We start from the raw sequence: 15,792 nt of genomic DNA, 5'->3' as shown, positions 1-15,792 counted from the left end.
AACAGATCTTCTGCCACCAGAAAGCACTTAAGCTAAGATATAAAACAGCATGAGTGGGTCTGAACATGAGATCTTCAGGGTCATAGACTTTTGTCATCCACTGTGGAAAGAAATCCAATTATTGAAAGGATCATGTAAATGACTTTTTTCTGATATTTCATTTCTGAAGTGCATGTAATCACGTCAAATCAGATTATTACTATTACTTGATTATTTCCAGTTATAGGATTAATAGAATTATATAGACGCAGTGTGTGAATGGCATATTTGTGATGTCAATGTATTGTGCAACACAGACCATGCTCTTACTCTTTCGCCTGACAGCTTTGGGTTAAAGATGTGATAAAAAATATACAATATTTAAATCCTAAGTAAATTTGGATACTTTTGAAAGTTAAACACCAGAGATGGAGTTGTTTCAAGAGTTCTGTATGACAAAGTAAAGAAAAGTTTGACAATCTTAATTTCAAAACAGTTACTCGGAAGCTTAGTTACTGTAAAATCAGGAATATAAGTCACTTCCTTATCAAGCTGCAGTCTATTTTTTTAATATCCCACTGCAAAAACGTTAAAGCTGTCCTCCCATATGATAATTTCAGCTGTCACTCTTCTAGAACTTTCCGTTTTCACCAAATGGAGTGTGCATCTTCTAGCTACGGTAATGTAGTTGAGTTGTCTTCCTATAGTGAGACAAACATCCTGTCAACAACGTGCTCTGCCCTCCTCCGCCTGTCACTTGTCCTTGCTGAGGACTGTTTCCTGTCAAACCCTCACTCAACAGTCACAGTAGTACTAATGGTAAACTTCCAGTTTTCTTTAAATGCACCAACAATGTAGAAAAGCGGTTAAAGAGTGGCACCAAACCCAGCTGTTCTGGTCTTTGGTGTTATGCATTCCACTATATTCTGAGAAGTGAAGCAGTGAAGTTGCATACCTTAGGGATGCACAATATATGATTTTGGCCAAAATCCTATATGCCAATATTTCCAAATTTACTTTGGCTGAAACTGATGCCAATATATACACATTTTTTATTGTAAAGAACACCAAGTGTCTCCTGTGCAAAGATAGTCTAGTGGAGATAAGAAAGAAGTAGCAGTTTTACATCTGAGGCTTCATTCAAAATGTTCAGGGCTATTGACGGGCCTCCTTGAGTGTGTGGTGCCTTAGGAAACCAACTACACCTGATGGTACAACATTTTACAGATACCAAAAGCCAATATTTGATACATACTGCCAATATGCACGGCCAATATGTCATCTGTAAATATCAGAAAAAAATGTTCATATAGATACTTAACTAGTTAATATCTGCAGATACCGATATCATGACAAAACCGCGTGCTTCTTCTTCCAATAGCTCCTCTATGATGTGGCTAAAAAAATGCATATTTATATAGTTTTACTACAATTTTGGATGCAAGACTTGTCTTTCTTTGTTTTTTTTTTTAACTGCTGTATTTATTTTAAATGGATAAAAGTCTGAAGATTTCTTCTACTACTGCAAATATGTTCTGAATACGAACCATTTACAACGAGGAGGTCAATCAGTGTTAAAACAACTTGGAAAGATTACCCTTAATATAGAGGAGAATTGCAATAAAGAAAGAAAAACACTCTCCCTACATAATCAGAGTCCCTATATGTTGCCTAGTATCTTGTATAAGCACTTAAAAGAGACTGCGGTCCATGGATCGAGGTATGCATATCTAATCATTTGGCTCAAGTATTTTGAATATCTTAAAAAAAAATTAAGAGTGAATAGGCTTGGGCACTTCGGGTAAAATATGCTAATTAACACACTTGAAATTTCCCATATGAAATCTATCTGCAGCAAGACAATGAGAAAATAATTACAACAGAGGTAGAATTACAATGGCCATTTTAATCAACCCCTACACTAGCATTTCACCCTATTTATACAGTTTTTGATTCCATGACCCACTGGTAAGTAATCACTTGAAAATTACGGTTCAGTTTATAATAGGTCTTTGCTTTAGACACATAATTTCTGCAGAGACAGGGCTCAGAGGATTACAATGAAGATATGAATCTTGCATAACAACAATTGCTGTATGCTTCCTATAGAAGAAAAAAAACACTGAGGGAGAGGAAAACTGGCATGAGGTTAAAAAGTCTTTAAGTAACTTTGGAATATACATGAGGCAACGTGTGACAGTCTAAGAATGTTGATTCAACACTTGGGCAGCAAAATATTTCAGTACTGATAATGAAAATGATGATGAGGAGGCACTTGCCCTTTGTTTCATCCTCATCTCACTCACTCAACCGTCTAGTATCATAATGCTTTATTGTTTTGTGTATAAACTTTAATTATTGGGCTGTCGAGGAATCTTTTCCTGCAAGAAAGGTACAAGTACGAACATTTAAACAATCCTTTTTACAGCATTTATAAAGGGGTCACAAATTCGCTTGCAAAAGGTCAAATCTGCACACAGGTAATAACCTCGAAGGTGTGCCTCTAAAGCGCCCAATCAGGGATTCACACAAAGGCCACACTAATGTCTTCCTTTAAAAAGTCGTGTTATTTGACCTTCCTTTCTCACTACAGAATTTCACAGAGATAAAAAAAAAACCCTCTTCTTCAGGAGGTAGTAAGGTCATCTTTATCAACCACAGAAGCTTTAAAAAAGTATTTGACAATCTGGTGAATAATGTGACGATTAAACTCCTAGAACTAGTGCTGGCTGGGTGGTAGTAATTTATTCTGAGGCAGGGGTTGGAGAACCGAAGTCCTGTTTGCAGGAGATATCAGCTGCTTGAAAACCCAGAACGCTCTCTTGAGGAATGTCTGTCTCCCCCACAAGATTCTCCCTCCTCCCCCAGGACGGCAGAGCCACAGAGGAACCGTTCTCTTACAACGGCCTTGCAGGAAGGGCAGAAATGTAATTTTTTTTTTTTTTTTTGTCTAACAAGCTGTTGTAGTAGTTGGCATTCCTGTGAACCAATACATTTGGTGATTGGAACTAGCAGAGTTAATCACAGCATGTAAAGCTGCACACTGGGATGTAATGATACACTCAACTCACACCTATCATGATGTTGGGTTCACATTGAAGGCTTCAGCACAACGTTTAACAGTTTTAATTCTATTTTTAAGGACATGAGATTCAAATTCATATATGATAGGATAAAATACATTGTGACGCAAGCCCTGAATGTAAAATACACTGAACTCCTGATAGGTATCATGACACTGGGTTCAAGATACAACATTAAACATGACTTTTTAAAGACAAGAGATTGTGTTCAATCTATAAATAATTATGATCATTTCAATTTTCTGATGATAAAATTCCAAAAATCTCTGACCTTAAAAACTCTTCTTAAATCTAAGTTATGCAACATTTTGAGGTTGTATAGTTTAGGAATGTACAAACAGTAGCAATTCTATTAATGTTATGGAAAAAAGAATGCTCTTTCACTCAGCATGTGTGCATCTTACTAGTTCAATGGAGGCTTTAGTATAATTATCCATGCTCTTAAACCATTTTCTTGCAGTCACATGAAGCTCAAGCTATCTATTAGCTGCCCTCAGATTAACTGATACCAAGTTGGAGGTAAAATAAAATAGTATTTGGATTAGTTTAGGATTGTAGGAGAAACATGTTGAGGCAGCCAAAACTAATGTGGATTCTGAAGTGTGTCTCTCATGCTCGATTCCCTATCACACTATTGAACAAGTTATTCCATAGGGATGCATGGAATTGGATATGAAGCTTAATTTCCTAAACTTAGGGAAGTTTTTCATCACTCAAATTTGGCCTGTTGGTTGATAACACAGTGGCCTGTCATACAACAAACCTAAAACAAAGACTTTTTTAACACCAGATGGACTTTAGGGTTTATGGAGACACAAAGGCAACAAACTTTAGTCCTCTACTTTAAAGTTTAACTAATGAGGATGAGCAAAGAATCTTATCTTGGTCTACATTAACTCCCTGTACTTACATGGAATTCATTTTTCATAACGGAGTACATATCATAGAAAGAAAAGATGCCAGAGAGCCATTTTTTCTGGTATCCTTCAGCCCTAGTAATCACACTATAAACAATGCACATTGTTCTTTAGAAAAGTGACAGATTAGATCTTGCAAAAAGACATTCTCAAACTAGGGCTGGACAATTAATCGCAAATGAGGTTAAATCGCAATATGGCCTGCTGCGATTTACAAATCCCAGATGTTGCAATATTGCTTTAACTTGAAATATGTCAAAATAACAGTTGAATACATCCATTTTTTGCAGCAGCAGAGATTTTATGCTCATTTTGCAAACATTCAAGTGTCTTTTTTTATTAAATGGTTTACAAAAATCATCATTTTCATGTTTTATGTACGTTTTACTTTATAAAAACAACAATCCTCATTCAACAAAGCAGCTGATGTCAAATTTGCAATAAGAGCAACAATAATTGCAACAACTGTGCTTGTTCCTACTACCTAATATTAATGAAGCCCACTCAAGTCACACCCCGCGCAGCTATTGGCTGATAGCCAGGTGCATGCTGGCAAAGCTTCACCTCCTCCACCCCTGCCTCCTCCTTTATAGCTTAAAGCTTGCAGCACTCTCCCACTCAGATTCATGCTAGTATGGATTTATTGCTTCTGAATAATTTCATTGTTTTCAATGCAAATTGCCACAAATGTGTCTATCCATATGGGTGTTTCTAGCTACACACTCCCTGGAAAGTCAAAGCACGATGCTGACTTAATGTAGGTTGTAATATAGAACCTAATAATAGTCGCATTCAAATCGCAATCGCAATGCAGGGGGAAAAAATTGCAATTTGATTATTTTTCCAAATCGTTCAGCCCTATCTCAATCCCTTCTCTTGCTTCCACCAGGTCTGTATGTCTCTTTTCACCTGCTAACATCAAACAAACAAGCCAAAGACAGACACAACCAATGGTGTTTAGAAAAAGATAAGTGATAGATGTTTTTCAGTCAAAATCAACAGAAATTGTAAGTGCCTGCAATGAGTTTTTTTTTATTTTTTTTATTGTATTGCAAGATATTGTTACAATCCTGATGGGACACGATGGGATTCCCCATACATGAAACAGGATTATGTTACAAAACACAAGAATTCTGTGATAGTTTATATATTGTTCCAAATTTACAGGAAATCTGTGTCGCATTTTTTAAACTAAAATGTTCAAATTAGTTCCAAGCATGATGATACTTTTATTGCACATGTCAGGACAACAATAAATTGCCACATCACTACTTTGTCCCACTATTTCCTCTTGATTTTTTAAAGACTCTGCTGAAAATACACACAGCCCTTTAAAATAAACACTTTCAATTTAATGTGGGGTCTCTGCCGTGTTTACTTTCCTGTTTTCAGGACACGCACTGCCGCTAAAAGACAACTTGTCAAAACAATGTTACCCCAACTGAAATAGGATCTATGCTGTTATTATAACATCACAATAGGCTTCCTCTTGTTGTGAAAAGTCGCCCTCCACATACTGTACACAAGCCTTAAATGGGACATCAGGAAGAGGGGGGGCAGCAAGAGCCAGGATGTAGGCAGGCAGATGATTTCTTATTGATTTCCTGTTTCTGCTTTGAGTAGGCTCTCAATTACCCATGCAAGCAAGCATTCTTATTGGTCAACTCAACAAACACACACATAGTGGGGCCAAGACACAAAGAGGTTAACTTGAGCTCCTTTCAAAGTAAAACTCTGATTTAACTACAAAGAGACACTGTAATTTAAAACCAAGGAAGGTTGTCATAGCACAAATTTGTAGCTTTGTCTTAGTGTCTTTGTTCTACCTGACTATTTTCTGTTCTTGTGACTCTCTCAGAAGAGAAGTAGTACATCTTCCTCCCTCTAAATTCCCCTACCAGACAGTCTGTGTATGTGCGAGAGAAAGAGGAGTGTGTGCATGTGTGGATGCTGAGGGGGGGTGACATCAATTACAACGCAAAACTGTTGTCACAGGGGCTTATCTGCTGAGATGAAAGAAAAGCATGCCCCCCTCCTCCCCAGAAGTGCAATACTGCACACACCTGCCAAGCTAGAAAGACCTCTTGACAGAAAATCTTTTTATTTTTTTGCAACTGAATCTCTTTTTCCTCGCTGATTCAGTAAACAAGCCACCGGCAAGTCATTAAGCTTAATACAAGAAAAAAAAAAGGAGGCAGGGAAAAAAAAGCGCCCTGGAAAAGTTAACAACCTAGAAACAAAAGAACTGTTGTGGCAAATGCAAAAACACAATTCTTATTATAGCTCGTCGGCACTAGCGTGGATGGAAGCAATCGGCTGCTATTAGCCTTTGCTGACACGTCTCACTCTTCTTAAGAACAAGAAAACACACAAAGCTTTTAGCCAGTTTCCTTTTGTGACCTGCAATCCAGAGCTGAGTATCGAGTCACTTCACAGAACAGAAGAGTATCTACACTTAATTACACCGGCTCATAACTCAAAGACTTCAATGCCAAATAATTGTTTTGTAACTCTCTGTGTCAGGAAGTTTGCATATAAACCTGGTTATTAGAGGAGTGCAAAACAGTTTTCTAAAGTTCTAAAATAAAATTATAAGATGCACAAAAGACATGACTGTAAAACTTCAGATGGCTGTGACAGGTATGCTAGCTTATCATTAACCTGGGGTGTGGGGGGAAAAGGCTATGAATAGCAATTATAACTCTGACTCAATTCAAAACAATGTTTAAAAACATACTTTTTTCTGTCCTGTTCTGGATTCTAAACCCTCCCGATAAGAAGAAGCTTGATCCAAAACATTTAAGATGTAAGGTCTTAAAAAAAGGGAAGTACTCTGGGAACGATGCAAATGACCAAGCTCACATTTTATGCCACTAGCTAAATTTAAAACAAGTGGAGCAACAGCCATCAACCACAGACCAACGCACACGGCATCACTTCACCAATCTGTCAGTAGCTTCTACATGAACAATGAAAATAAGATCCATCAACTCTGCCGTGCCAAAATGCGTCTATTTAATAAAGTTGTTCTCCAAACTTCTACCATTTATGAAGCTTTCTGTTTCCACACGGTACAATATCAACCAATCAATCAACGTTTATTTATATAGCACATTTAAAAACAGCAGCAACTGACCAAAGTGCTGTAAATTAAGGGAAATAAATACAGATCAATATGGACAATCACAAGAAAAAAATAAACATATATATGTTGCAGGTAAAGATAAACAATATGAAAAAACTTCCGGTCTGTGCTTTTCAAAGTAAAATCCAGCTTTAGAATTCTTTTGGAGAAACTCCCTGGTTTGTACATAATGCTTTCATTTTGAAAAACCCCTGTCATGCTTCCACTGCACACTGAATCCAGTCACTTGTAAGGAGTTTTCCTGAGGGAAAATGTAGGAGGAATGACAGAGCTTTAACAGCAGGGAGACAAAGCCAGCACGCAGCAAACTTGTGCCTGAATTGAAAGCTGTGAAGGTGCGTACCAGAGCAGACACATTAGCGGCTGCAAGCAGCAAAATATTCTGCCAGTCTGAAAGGGCCAGTTACTGCATAGGCACAGCAGAGGAGCGCTCTGGCCAAATGACGTCATACCACCAGTGCAGACCCAAACATGGCAGCCTCCTGGGGAGCTTGTAAGCTCAGATGTACTCAAAATGCAGATATCTAGTGAGTTTTTTTGTTCGATACACATATAAGCTATACAAATATCTATCCAATCAGGTGAATTTGGCTGATTATTTTGGGTTTCTTTTAAGTTTGCCTTTAACCACAACTGTGCACAAAAAACATATCCACTAGTAGATGTGTTCCATAAATGCACTGAATGAAGTGTGGTGACCAGTGCCATGGTTTCAGCATTTTTCTGCAGCTTCCTGTTTCCATCGTTATCCTGTACTCCTGCACTCGATGTTGGGTGCCATATGATACCTCATCAGCAATGAAGCCTGTTTCAGACTGGGCACATGAGATGTGCATCTTGACAGCACCACAGCTTGGTTATTATTTCATCCTACATGTAAACAAGTCAGGGATTCAGACTGCCTTCATAAGCACAGTGTCTCATGCACCTGATACGCATGTCTCCTCAGAGAATCTAGAGAATAGAAGGCTCGCCTATTTTTTCTACAAACAGTGTGCACTTGTTGGTCAAAATAAACAGGGAAATGATTAATGAAGAACTATATTTACATTTTTGGAAGATACATACATCATTAGAACTAGAGATGCATGATATTGGATGTTTGTCAATATCCAACATGCCAATTTAAATTTAGCCGTTAGTGATACTGATACCGATATTTATATGTAGTTCAGACCTAAAACTTTTTTCCTTCAAACAGACAATGTTTAGTTTGAGGATGAACAAATTTTAGTCATTAGAACACACTTTATAGTGTAAGTAATAATAATAGCTAAGAAAAAAGACTTCAGCTGAAGTAGGTCTGTTTGTCCAGCCTAAAACTCCCCTAACTTATTTGCTCATATAACCAATTTTTACAGCTGATAAAGGCAGATCTTTAAAGTCAAAATATAAGCAGAAATTTTCCAGTCAGCCAATAAGGATACTTCACTTTTAAAGCGAAAATCTGTCGATATAGATATCCAAACATTGTGCATCCCAAATTAGAACATATTTGCAATTTGTTTCTTGATTCCTTTGATAATTACCACAAGCCAGAAGGCACCAGTCTAACAAAGATGTTCTCTAAACTTCAACTATTGGTGAAGCTTTCTGTTTCCACAAAAACAGAGTAAGGCACATGCAAAATCAACGCTAATGATTACATTTTTCAATTTATGCTTTTCAAAGAAAAAGCCCAGTTTAGCATTTCTTTGGAGAAACTCTCGCTTGTAAACACTTTTATTCTGAAACTTTCCAAGCTCAGCTGAGCTAAAAAAATCAAGTCACTTGAAATGAGACTGACTGAGGTAAATCCAATGGAGAAAGGCAGGGCTATAACAGCAGGGGGATAAGCCAACATGCAGCACACACGCCTGGTATTAAAGCCATGACGGTGCTAGCCAGGGAGGAAATGTGTGGCAGCTGCACACAGCAAACATGCAACCGGTCTAAAGCAGACATAAGCCTCCACACATGCAGCCACACTGCTATGATTACAGAATATTGGGTTACAATTTTTAAAAGGCACATCATTTGAGTGTCATTATACAAAGCACTGCTGAGTGCTGATGAATACTATCAAAAGAACAGAAACACAAACAAATGTAACAAAAAAAATAGGAAGGGCAGGCTGATTTTCCCTCCAACCAAGTACAGACTCATTCTGTAGAAAGGCAGTGCATTATTTTTTCACAGGCAAGTTTCTTATAAATACCTAAGTGGCTGTCTTAAGCCAATAATATAATCCATATTAATGTATATTTGCAGGCAAGGTATATGTAAAGAGTAGGTGCCTATGTACAGTTGCTACAGTCCTTGATCTATTTGTCGCAGGTTCAAATCCTAATCCTACTGCTGTTTGGTGCATGTCCTTCCTTCACTCTCTCTCCCCACATTTCCTGTCTCTCTTCAGCTGTCCTATATCAGTGGTTCTCAACTGGTCTATCCTCAGTACCATTATCTCCTTAATAAGAGATCATGACTCAAATATTCTAAAATTTTCCAAATGTTCTCTTACAAAAAAGTTTGTAGTGTGGACCTTAACAAAACATGACAGAACGAAGAGTAATAAAAATGTTTAAAAAGTACACAATTACAAATGCCCTGGGAGGATATACATCCATACATTCTATTTTTGTCTGTCTCCTGTAAAAACCTCCTGATAATGTGTTTGTTTTCAAGGTATCTTGAGAAATCAACACATTATCATCAAAGAAAAGAAATATAAATGAGTCCAAAAATGGAGAGAGCTCATTTTCACAGCAAAATTGAGTAAATAAAAAAAAAGACATGGGCTTACATGCACTTACTGCTTTGGCACATAGACTCTTTGCCCCCGTTTTGTTTTCCAGGCACACAATCCCGACTCACTGATCCCAGTTCTGGGACTCACTTGGTGGGTTCCAACCCACCAAGTGAGAACCACTGTCTTATACAGTACATTTAAGGCAAAAGCCCACCTGCCCTCAAAAAGTAGTCTACAAAGCATATCTTCATGTTCAGCATAATTAGCTGATTAAAAAAATGTTCAAGTAAGGTTTATTATTATGAAGCATATTCTTATTTTAATTTGAAAATCTGTAGCTTCTTATAGCACAGTGGCTTGGTGCTGATCCAGAAATAAGAATGCAATTGGAACAAATATGGCAATCAGTTGAATTGTAAATCAATTTTGAACCAAATTGTGAACCTGAGAAACTAAATCCAGCTAATTAATGAGACACTGGGAGATTCACATCCCTTCAGTGCATCCCTACTGTGTTGTCTCAGCCTTAAAGTTTCGTGTAACTGATAAGTTTGCAGGGAAAATCGCCTCCAGCAGCAGCTACAATTCCTTTCCAATAGGTAAATGTTTGGTACACTGTAAAAACATTGTGGCTAAGAAGCAATCAGTGCATTAAAACAGCCGATGCCAGAACCGCAGAGGATTTCCCACTTCCCAACAGAGCGCTGAGGCTTGGAAAGTAGAAATAAAATGAAGAAATGAGCCAAGTCTTGGTCAGTGTGGCAGGATGAAAGAGCACGCACGTTACCTCTGAAAGTCAAAAGTCAGTGCTGTCTTTGTTACTTTAATTTTTAAATACAAAAGCTGATGTTTGAGTTGGCTTACTAACCATGTTGTATGCATGTGCAACCGTCTTAAAACAGCAGTCTTGTTCATAAAATGAAGAATTTTCAACCATTTAAATGTTACATAAAACAACACTAAACACCTACTGCATTTAAGCTCAACAATCTGACTTAACAGGCAAAATATGTTAATGATTTTCCCTCTTCAATTAAACGCCTCATTGTTGTTTATCATTAAAATATAACACCACGATACCCTGCTGACCGCCTCCAGCTTTCCCAGGTCGTTAAAACTTACTTCTTACAGGCTCACAATAATTAGGCTTCTCCTCGGTCACGTGGCTTTGTCCTTCACTGGCTGGTTTCCTGGGAGACTGTGTTCGCCCTGATGATTCACTGTCGCAGGCATCTAGGGTCACAAGTGTTTCAACGTTAAAACATGGCAGAGGAAGGATAAACTTGTTGCACAGAAAGTTAAGCAACAAAATATTATGGTGCACAGTCAAGAACTGTGAGTGCTCTGGTTGTTTACTTTAATGTTATCCCATTAGGAGCTCAACTGTTCTGAATTAGCGTGCATTACCATTACGTTCTTCCAAAAAGCAAGGTCAGCCACAGTGGACAAAAAACCAGAGACAGCTGGACGAGCAAAAGGTGCAGAGGCCATTCTGAGTCGCTCTTTTGCCAGAAAAAACACAGGCCGCTGGCAAATGGTTGCACAACATGGTGGGGCGGTTCAGGTAAAGGCCTTGCCAGAGCTCTGGATTTCATTTTTGCTCCTTCTGTTCCCGAGTGTGCTCTACCTGCCAAGCTGCTTTTTTACTACCATAAAGGCAGCATTCATCTAAATTGGAAAAAGTATGTGGGCAAGAACTCTAGGCCTGATAGCTTGGCCTGCAAAAAAACATGGGACAGCACCTCTCATCTTCTTAAGCCATGTCTCCTGGCTTTTTGACTTCAAGACAAACAGCACAATGTTGCTTTGTTCAGTAAATAAACCTTCCACAATGACTTCAAACCCTGGAGTCCTGCTCTCAGCCTATTTTTTCTCATGCCCTGCAACTTTTCAGTAACATCCTGTATCTTGACCGAGAAAAATTGCTAAAGAGTGTTCCAGCAACACGTTTATCAAAGCCCGAAGCGTTTGCTCCGATGCTACACCACTCTCTGTTTGTAAGCAGTGATGGATGAGGGAGTGGAACGGATGGGCGCAGGCCAACAGCCCTAGATAGATGTGGCACATATCTCAGCTTGGAGCTGATGTATGGTGGCCGCACAGTGCTGCGTGATGCATCGCAGTATTTAGTGATCACAGTTAGAAGTAAATTGCTCTATTCTCAGTAAATCTACAGTCCCTTGAGAGGGGAAATCCAGTCTTAACTGCAAGCGCCTTTGAAGGGTCCAGCGAAAATCCATTCGCAATCCAGCAGCCCCAGTGATTGCTTACTTTGTCCTACTTTGCTATTTTTTGACAGTGCCATAATGATGCTTGGTATAAATAGGGTGGTTAACGGTTCATTGCTTGTTTGAAGAAAAATGAAAAGGGGGTGTGGGGGTAAGCTTATTTTACATGTGATAATCTTAGGGGCAACTAGAAAGTTAATTAAAAACTATAATTGGCTGTGGTTGCTGTTAATAGTCACCAGGGCGTTTCTTCAGACTTTATTGAGGGGAAAAAAGCAAAAACATTATCAAGGCTTAACACTGAAGCACACAGATACTGATGTATACTACAACTCACATGAATGTGATTTAAAATGACAAGGCTGATATTGTCCAAAGCAGACTGATAAACCAGTAATCTGTTACGCATTTAAAGAGTACTTTTTTTTTAATCCTCTTGTTTGACCGTACTTGCAACATGAGTTCTTGACGGAATATGTCACGGGTATTTATAACTCGGTTTCATTACTTGGCCACTCAATAAACATTCACAGCTTCATGTGCACATTAGCAGTGTATTATATAGCAGGCAATTCTGCCTGTTTGGAAGTCATGAAGAGGCATTTTTGGCTTTTGAATCACCAGAATTTGGATAGGAGACCCACAAAGAGAGGAATTATGATGAGCTAAGCATGCTTAACACTAGATTTTACCTGTAAAACCAAGTTTTAATTGAGTTACATGTCTAAAAGGAACTTATGGGGAGCCAAAGAAGCCACTTGAATGTTATTTTGAGCCCCCTGCTCTTTAAGGCTGGTGTGTCCTGAGTGCCCTTACCTTGAGAGGCTGACAGAAGGGGACTTTTCTCTTGCTGGGGGCCCTCCCCTGGCCCTGCCAGCCCATCCGGAGGACAGACAGTCTCCTTGGACATGAGACAGTCGTCTTTTTAGGACAAACACAGCCGAAGTAGTTCCTCCCTTTCCTCAGCCTTCAGCGCTGTGAAAACCAATGTCTCAGTATCAGCACAGGCTTGAAGACACAAAGCAACACCGTGTAACTCATTACTCAACTTCAAAAAGTCGTCTGCTTATTCACACAGAGAAAGTGACGTCGAGCTGCAGTTAAACTTAGTGGAAATTTCCCTTCCCTAGCTTTTTACGTAAACTTGCAGCCACATGCAGCCCATTTGTTCACACAGTCCCCTTTTCTTTATCAAAACTCGACGGACGCTAGCTAAGTGCTGTTTATAGCTAAAGCGGACATATTTTTTACGAAGCTTTACTTACCTTTCAAACATGACAACTCGCTTCAAATTTGACTTATTCCCATCCTTCCTTCCTCCTACTCTCTCCTCAAGAAAGAAAAAAAAAAACACACGAGTGAAAGAGTTACTTCGAGTCCAAAAGTTGTTTTTTTTTTGCTAACTTTCGCGGCAGCCTGTCTCGGTCCAACTTTATCCAGACGTTAGTGACGTACATAAATCATCAATAACAATCCGCGCGCTGCCTGCCGTCGACGTCCAGTGTTGCTACTTTGCTGAGGTCTGAAACATTTTCATCATATCCGGATTCCTGAAGCCAGTCAAGCCTCTCTCCTCTCCCCTGTGCTTCACTTGGCGGCTGAGAAGTGAGCAGAGCCCTCCCTAAACATGTGTCCTCAAAAATTAAGTTAGGAAAAAAAACATGAAGAAAACAGCAAATTAAAGCTTCCACTAAGACTTTTTATGTCTTACTGTGCTATGAAATGTGTTCGAAAAGATAGGTTAATCAGACTGAGAACTATAGTCTCTATCTCATAATCCTGAATTTAAATTCAAACTATAGATTAGATTTTTTTTCCTCACAATTACGCTTTAAACTCAGAATGCTTACTATCAACTCAGAGTTCTGATTTAAATCTCAGAATCTCATAATTCAGATTATTGTTTTAGAATTCTGACTATAAACTCACAATTCTGATGTTTTCAGAACTCTCATTTTGAACTCATATTCCGGTTTTCTTTTTTAATTCTGAATTTAACCCCTTAAAGCCTGTTGTATCATATTTGATACATACTTTGATGATACCTCTATCTAATCAATATGATCAATAAAGTACAAAAAAAATGTATACAATCTGATAAATGATGAAAATTCCCTCAAGTGGATTATCAGTTACAAAAAACGCCTAATGTATCAAATGCGATACAAAAAATATGTGTTCATTTTTATGGACATTTTGATTTGGTTTTTTTTTTCAGCAAAAAATGAAATAAACATTTCAGTTCCAAAAAAAGAGAATTTTCTGGCTATAATTTGTGTATTCAGGCTTTAAAGGGTTAAACCCATAACTCTGATTTTTTTAGGACTCCAACTTTCAACTAATAATTGTGATATTTTTAAAATCCTGACTTTAAACTCATTATTCTGACTTATAAATTGGTAACCAGCCTTTCTTCATAGATTTCTGACTTTAACTCAGAATTTTAACTTTGTTTTTTTCAGATTCAAATTCGAGAGGGACCACCTCATACAGGAAGTTGGTAACCTTGCAAAGCAGATGGATACGCCCGTTTCCTTGTTTTTCACTGGCGAATCCATCGTGCAAAGCTCCCATCTGAACCGTTTGGCACGGTTAGAAAGTGACAGGACCAATCAGCGACGAGGGGCAGTACTTTCAGGCGCAGCAGAGTCGTGATGTAAACAAGCAGCAGCAAGAGCTGGTGCAGTTATGGAGGAAGAGATTAGCGTGGATGCTGCTAAAGCGCCATTTTTATCAGAGCTTTTCTTCGTTAAAAGAAGAACAAAGAACAGCAGTGAGTTGTTTTCTTTTCAAAAACCACAAAAGTCGAGTACTTACATGTCTGCAGTTGCCATGTTTCACGTTATTCCTCAGTAGCTCTGTACGCGCAGCTTGATAGCGGCTACATCACGTGTTTTGTTGCTCTGATTGGCCCGTAAAGATGTGACAGACAGAAGGTTCGCCCAATGAGTTTTTTCAAAGCCTCTGCCTTTTCTCAAACATTTCCTATTGAAGCTTTCCCAGATGGATGTGTGAAACAAATCAGATCAGAAAAAAACAGATCTGACCCTCAGCCCATACACATTAACGGGGACTGTGTGGAGAGGGTCTCGGACTTCAAGTTCCTGGGCCCGCACCTGAATGATGACCTGACCTGGGAAACCAACACCACGGCGCTGATCAAAAAGGCACAGCAGTGACTCCACTTCCTGAGGGTCCTGAAGAGCATCGCCCTGGCCAAGGAGCTGCTGGTGTCTTTTTACACATGCTCCATTGAAAGTGTACTGGCATACTGGATCCCAGTGTGGTTCTCCAGCTGCACTGCTCAGGAGAAGACGGCTCTCCAGAGGGTCATCAACACAGCACAGAAAATCACAGGTTGTGCTCTCCTCTCCTTAGAGGAGCTGTTTAGGCCCCCCTGCCACAGGAAGGCCCTGGGCACCCTGAAGGACTCATCCCACCCAGCACATCAACTTTTCAAACTGCTACCCTCAGGAAGACGGTTCAGGACATTAAGAACCAAAACTAACAGACTAAAAAACAGCACATATCACAGAGCAGTTTCAAAGTTTAATGAGAAACTGCTCGAGCACTAAATGGAACTGCAAAAACAATTTCAATGACAATAAAATGAATGAATAAATGAACAAATCTAAATAGCACAATAAAACATGGTTATGGAAACACCTGAATTTCGAAAAACCTCTCAAATATCGCAAAAAAGTTTTAAGGC

The 15,792-nt window shown here is 38.8% G+C and overlaps 1 protein-coding gene across 2 annotated transcripts in view; it reads right to left on the bottom strand.

The window, feature by feature from the left end:
* Positions 1 to 13,619, bottom strand: part of mdfic (MyoD family inhibitor domain containing) — a 48,093-nt gene extending 34,474 nt beyond the window's left edge. The window contains exons 1-3 of one of the 2 annotated variants that reach the window (XM_041780692.1): positions 13,346 to 13,619; positions 12,897 to 13,055; positions 10,975 to 11,085 (exon numbers count right to left, since the gene is read on the bottom strand). In XM_041780692.1, the coding sequence (XP_041636626.1) occupies positions 10,975 to 11,085; positions 12,897 to 12,990 (205 nt within the window). In that variant the 5' untranslated portion in view covers positions 12,991 to 13,055; positions 13,346 to 13,619. The remainder of the gene's footprint in view (positions 1 to 10,974; positions 11,086 to 12,896; positions 13,056 to 13,345) is intronic. The other variant, XM_041780691.1, reaches the window with a different exon arrangement.
* Positions 13,620 to 15,792: the final 2,173 nt, after the last annotated feature.

This window comes from Cheilinus undulatus, linkage group 23 (genome assembly GCF_018320785.1).
Source record: "Cheilinus undulatus linkage group 23, ASM1832078v1, whole genome shotgun sequence".
NCBI classification, from domain to species: domain Eukaryota; kingdom Metazoa; phylum Chordata; class Actinopteri; order Labriformes; family Labridae; genus Cheilinus; species Cheilinus undulatus.
This window is presented reverse-complemented; position numbering and strand designations above follow the sequence as displayed.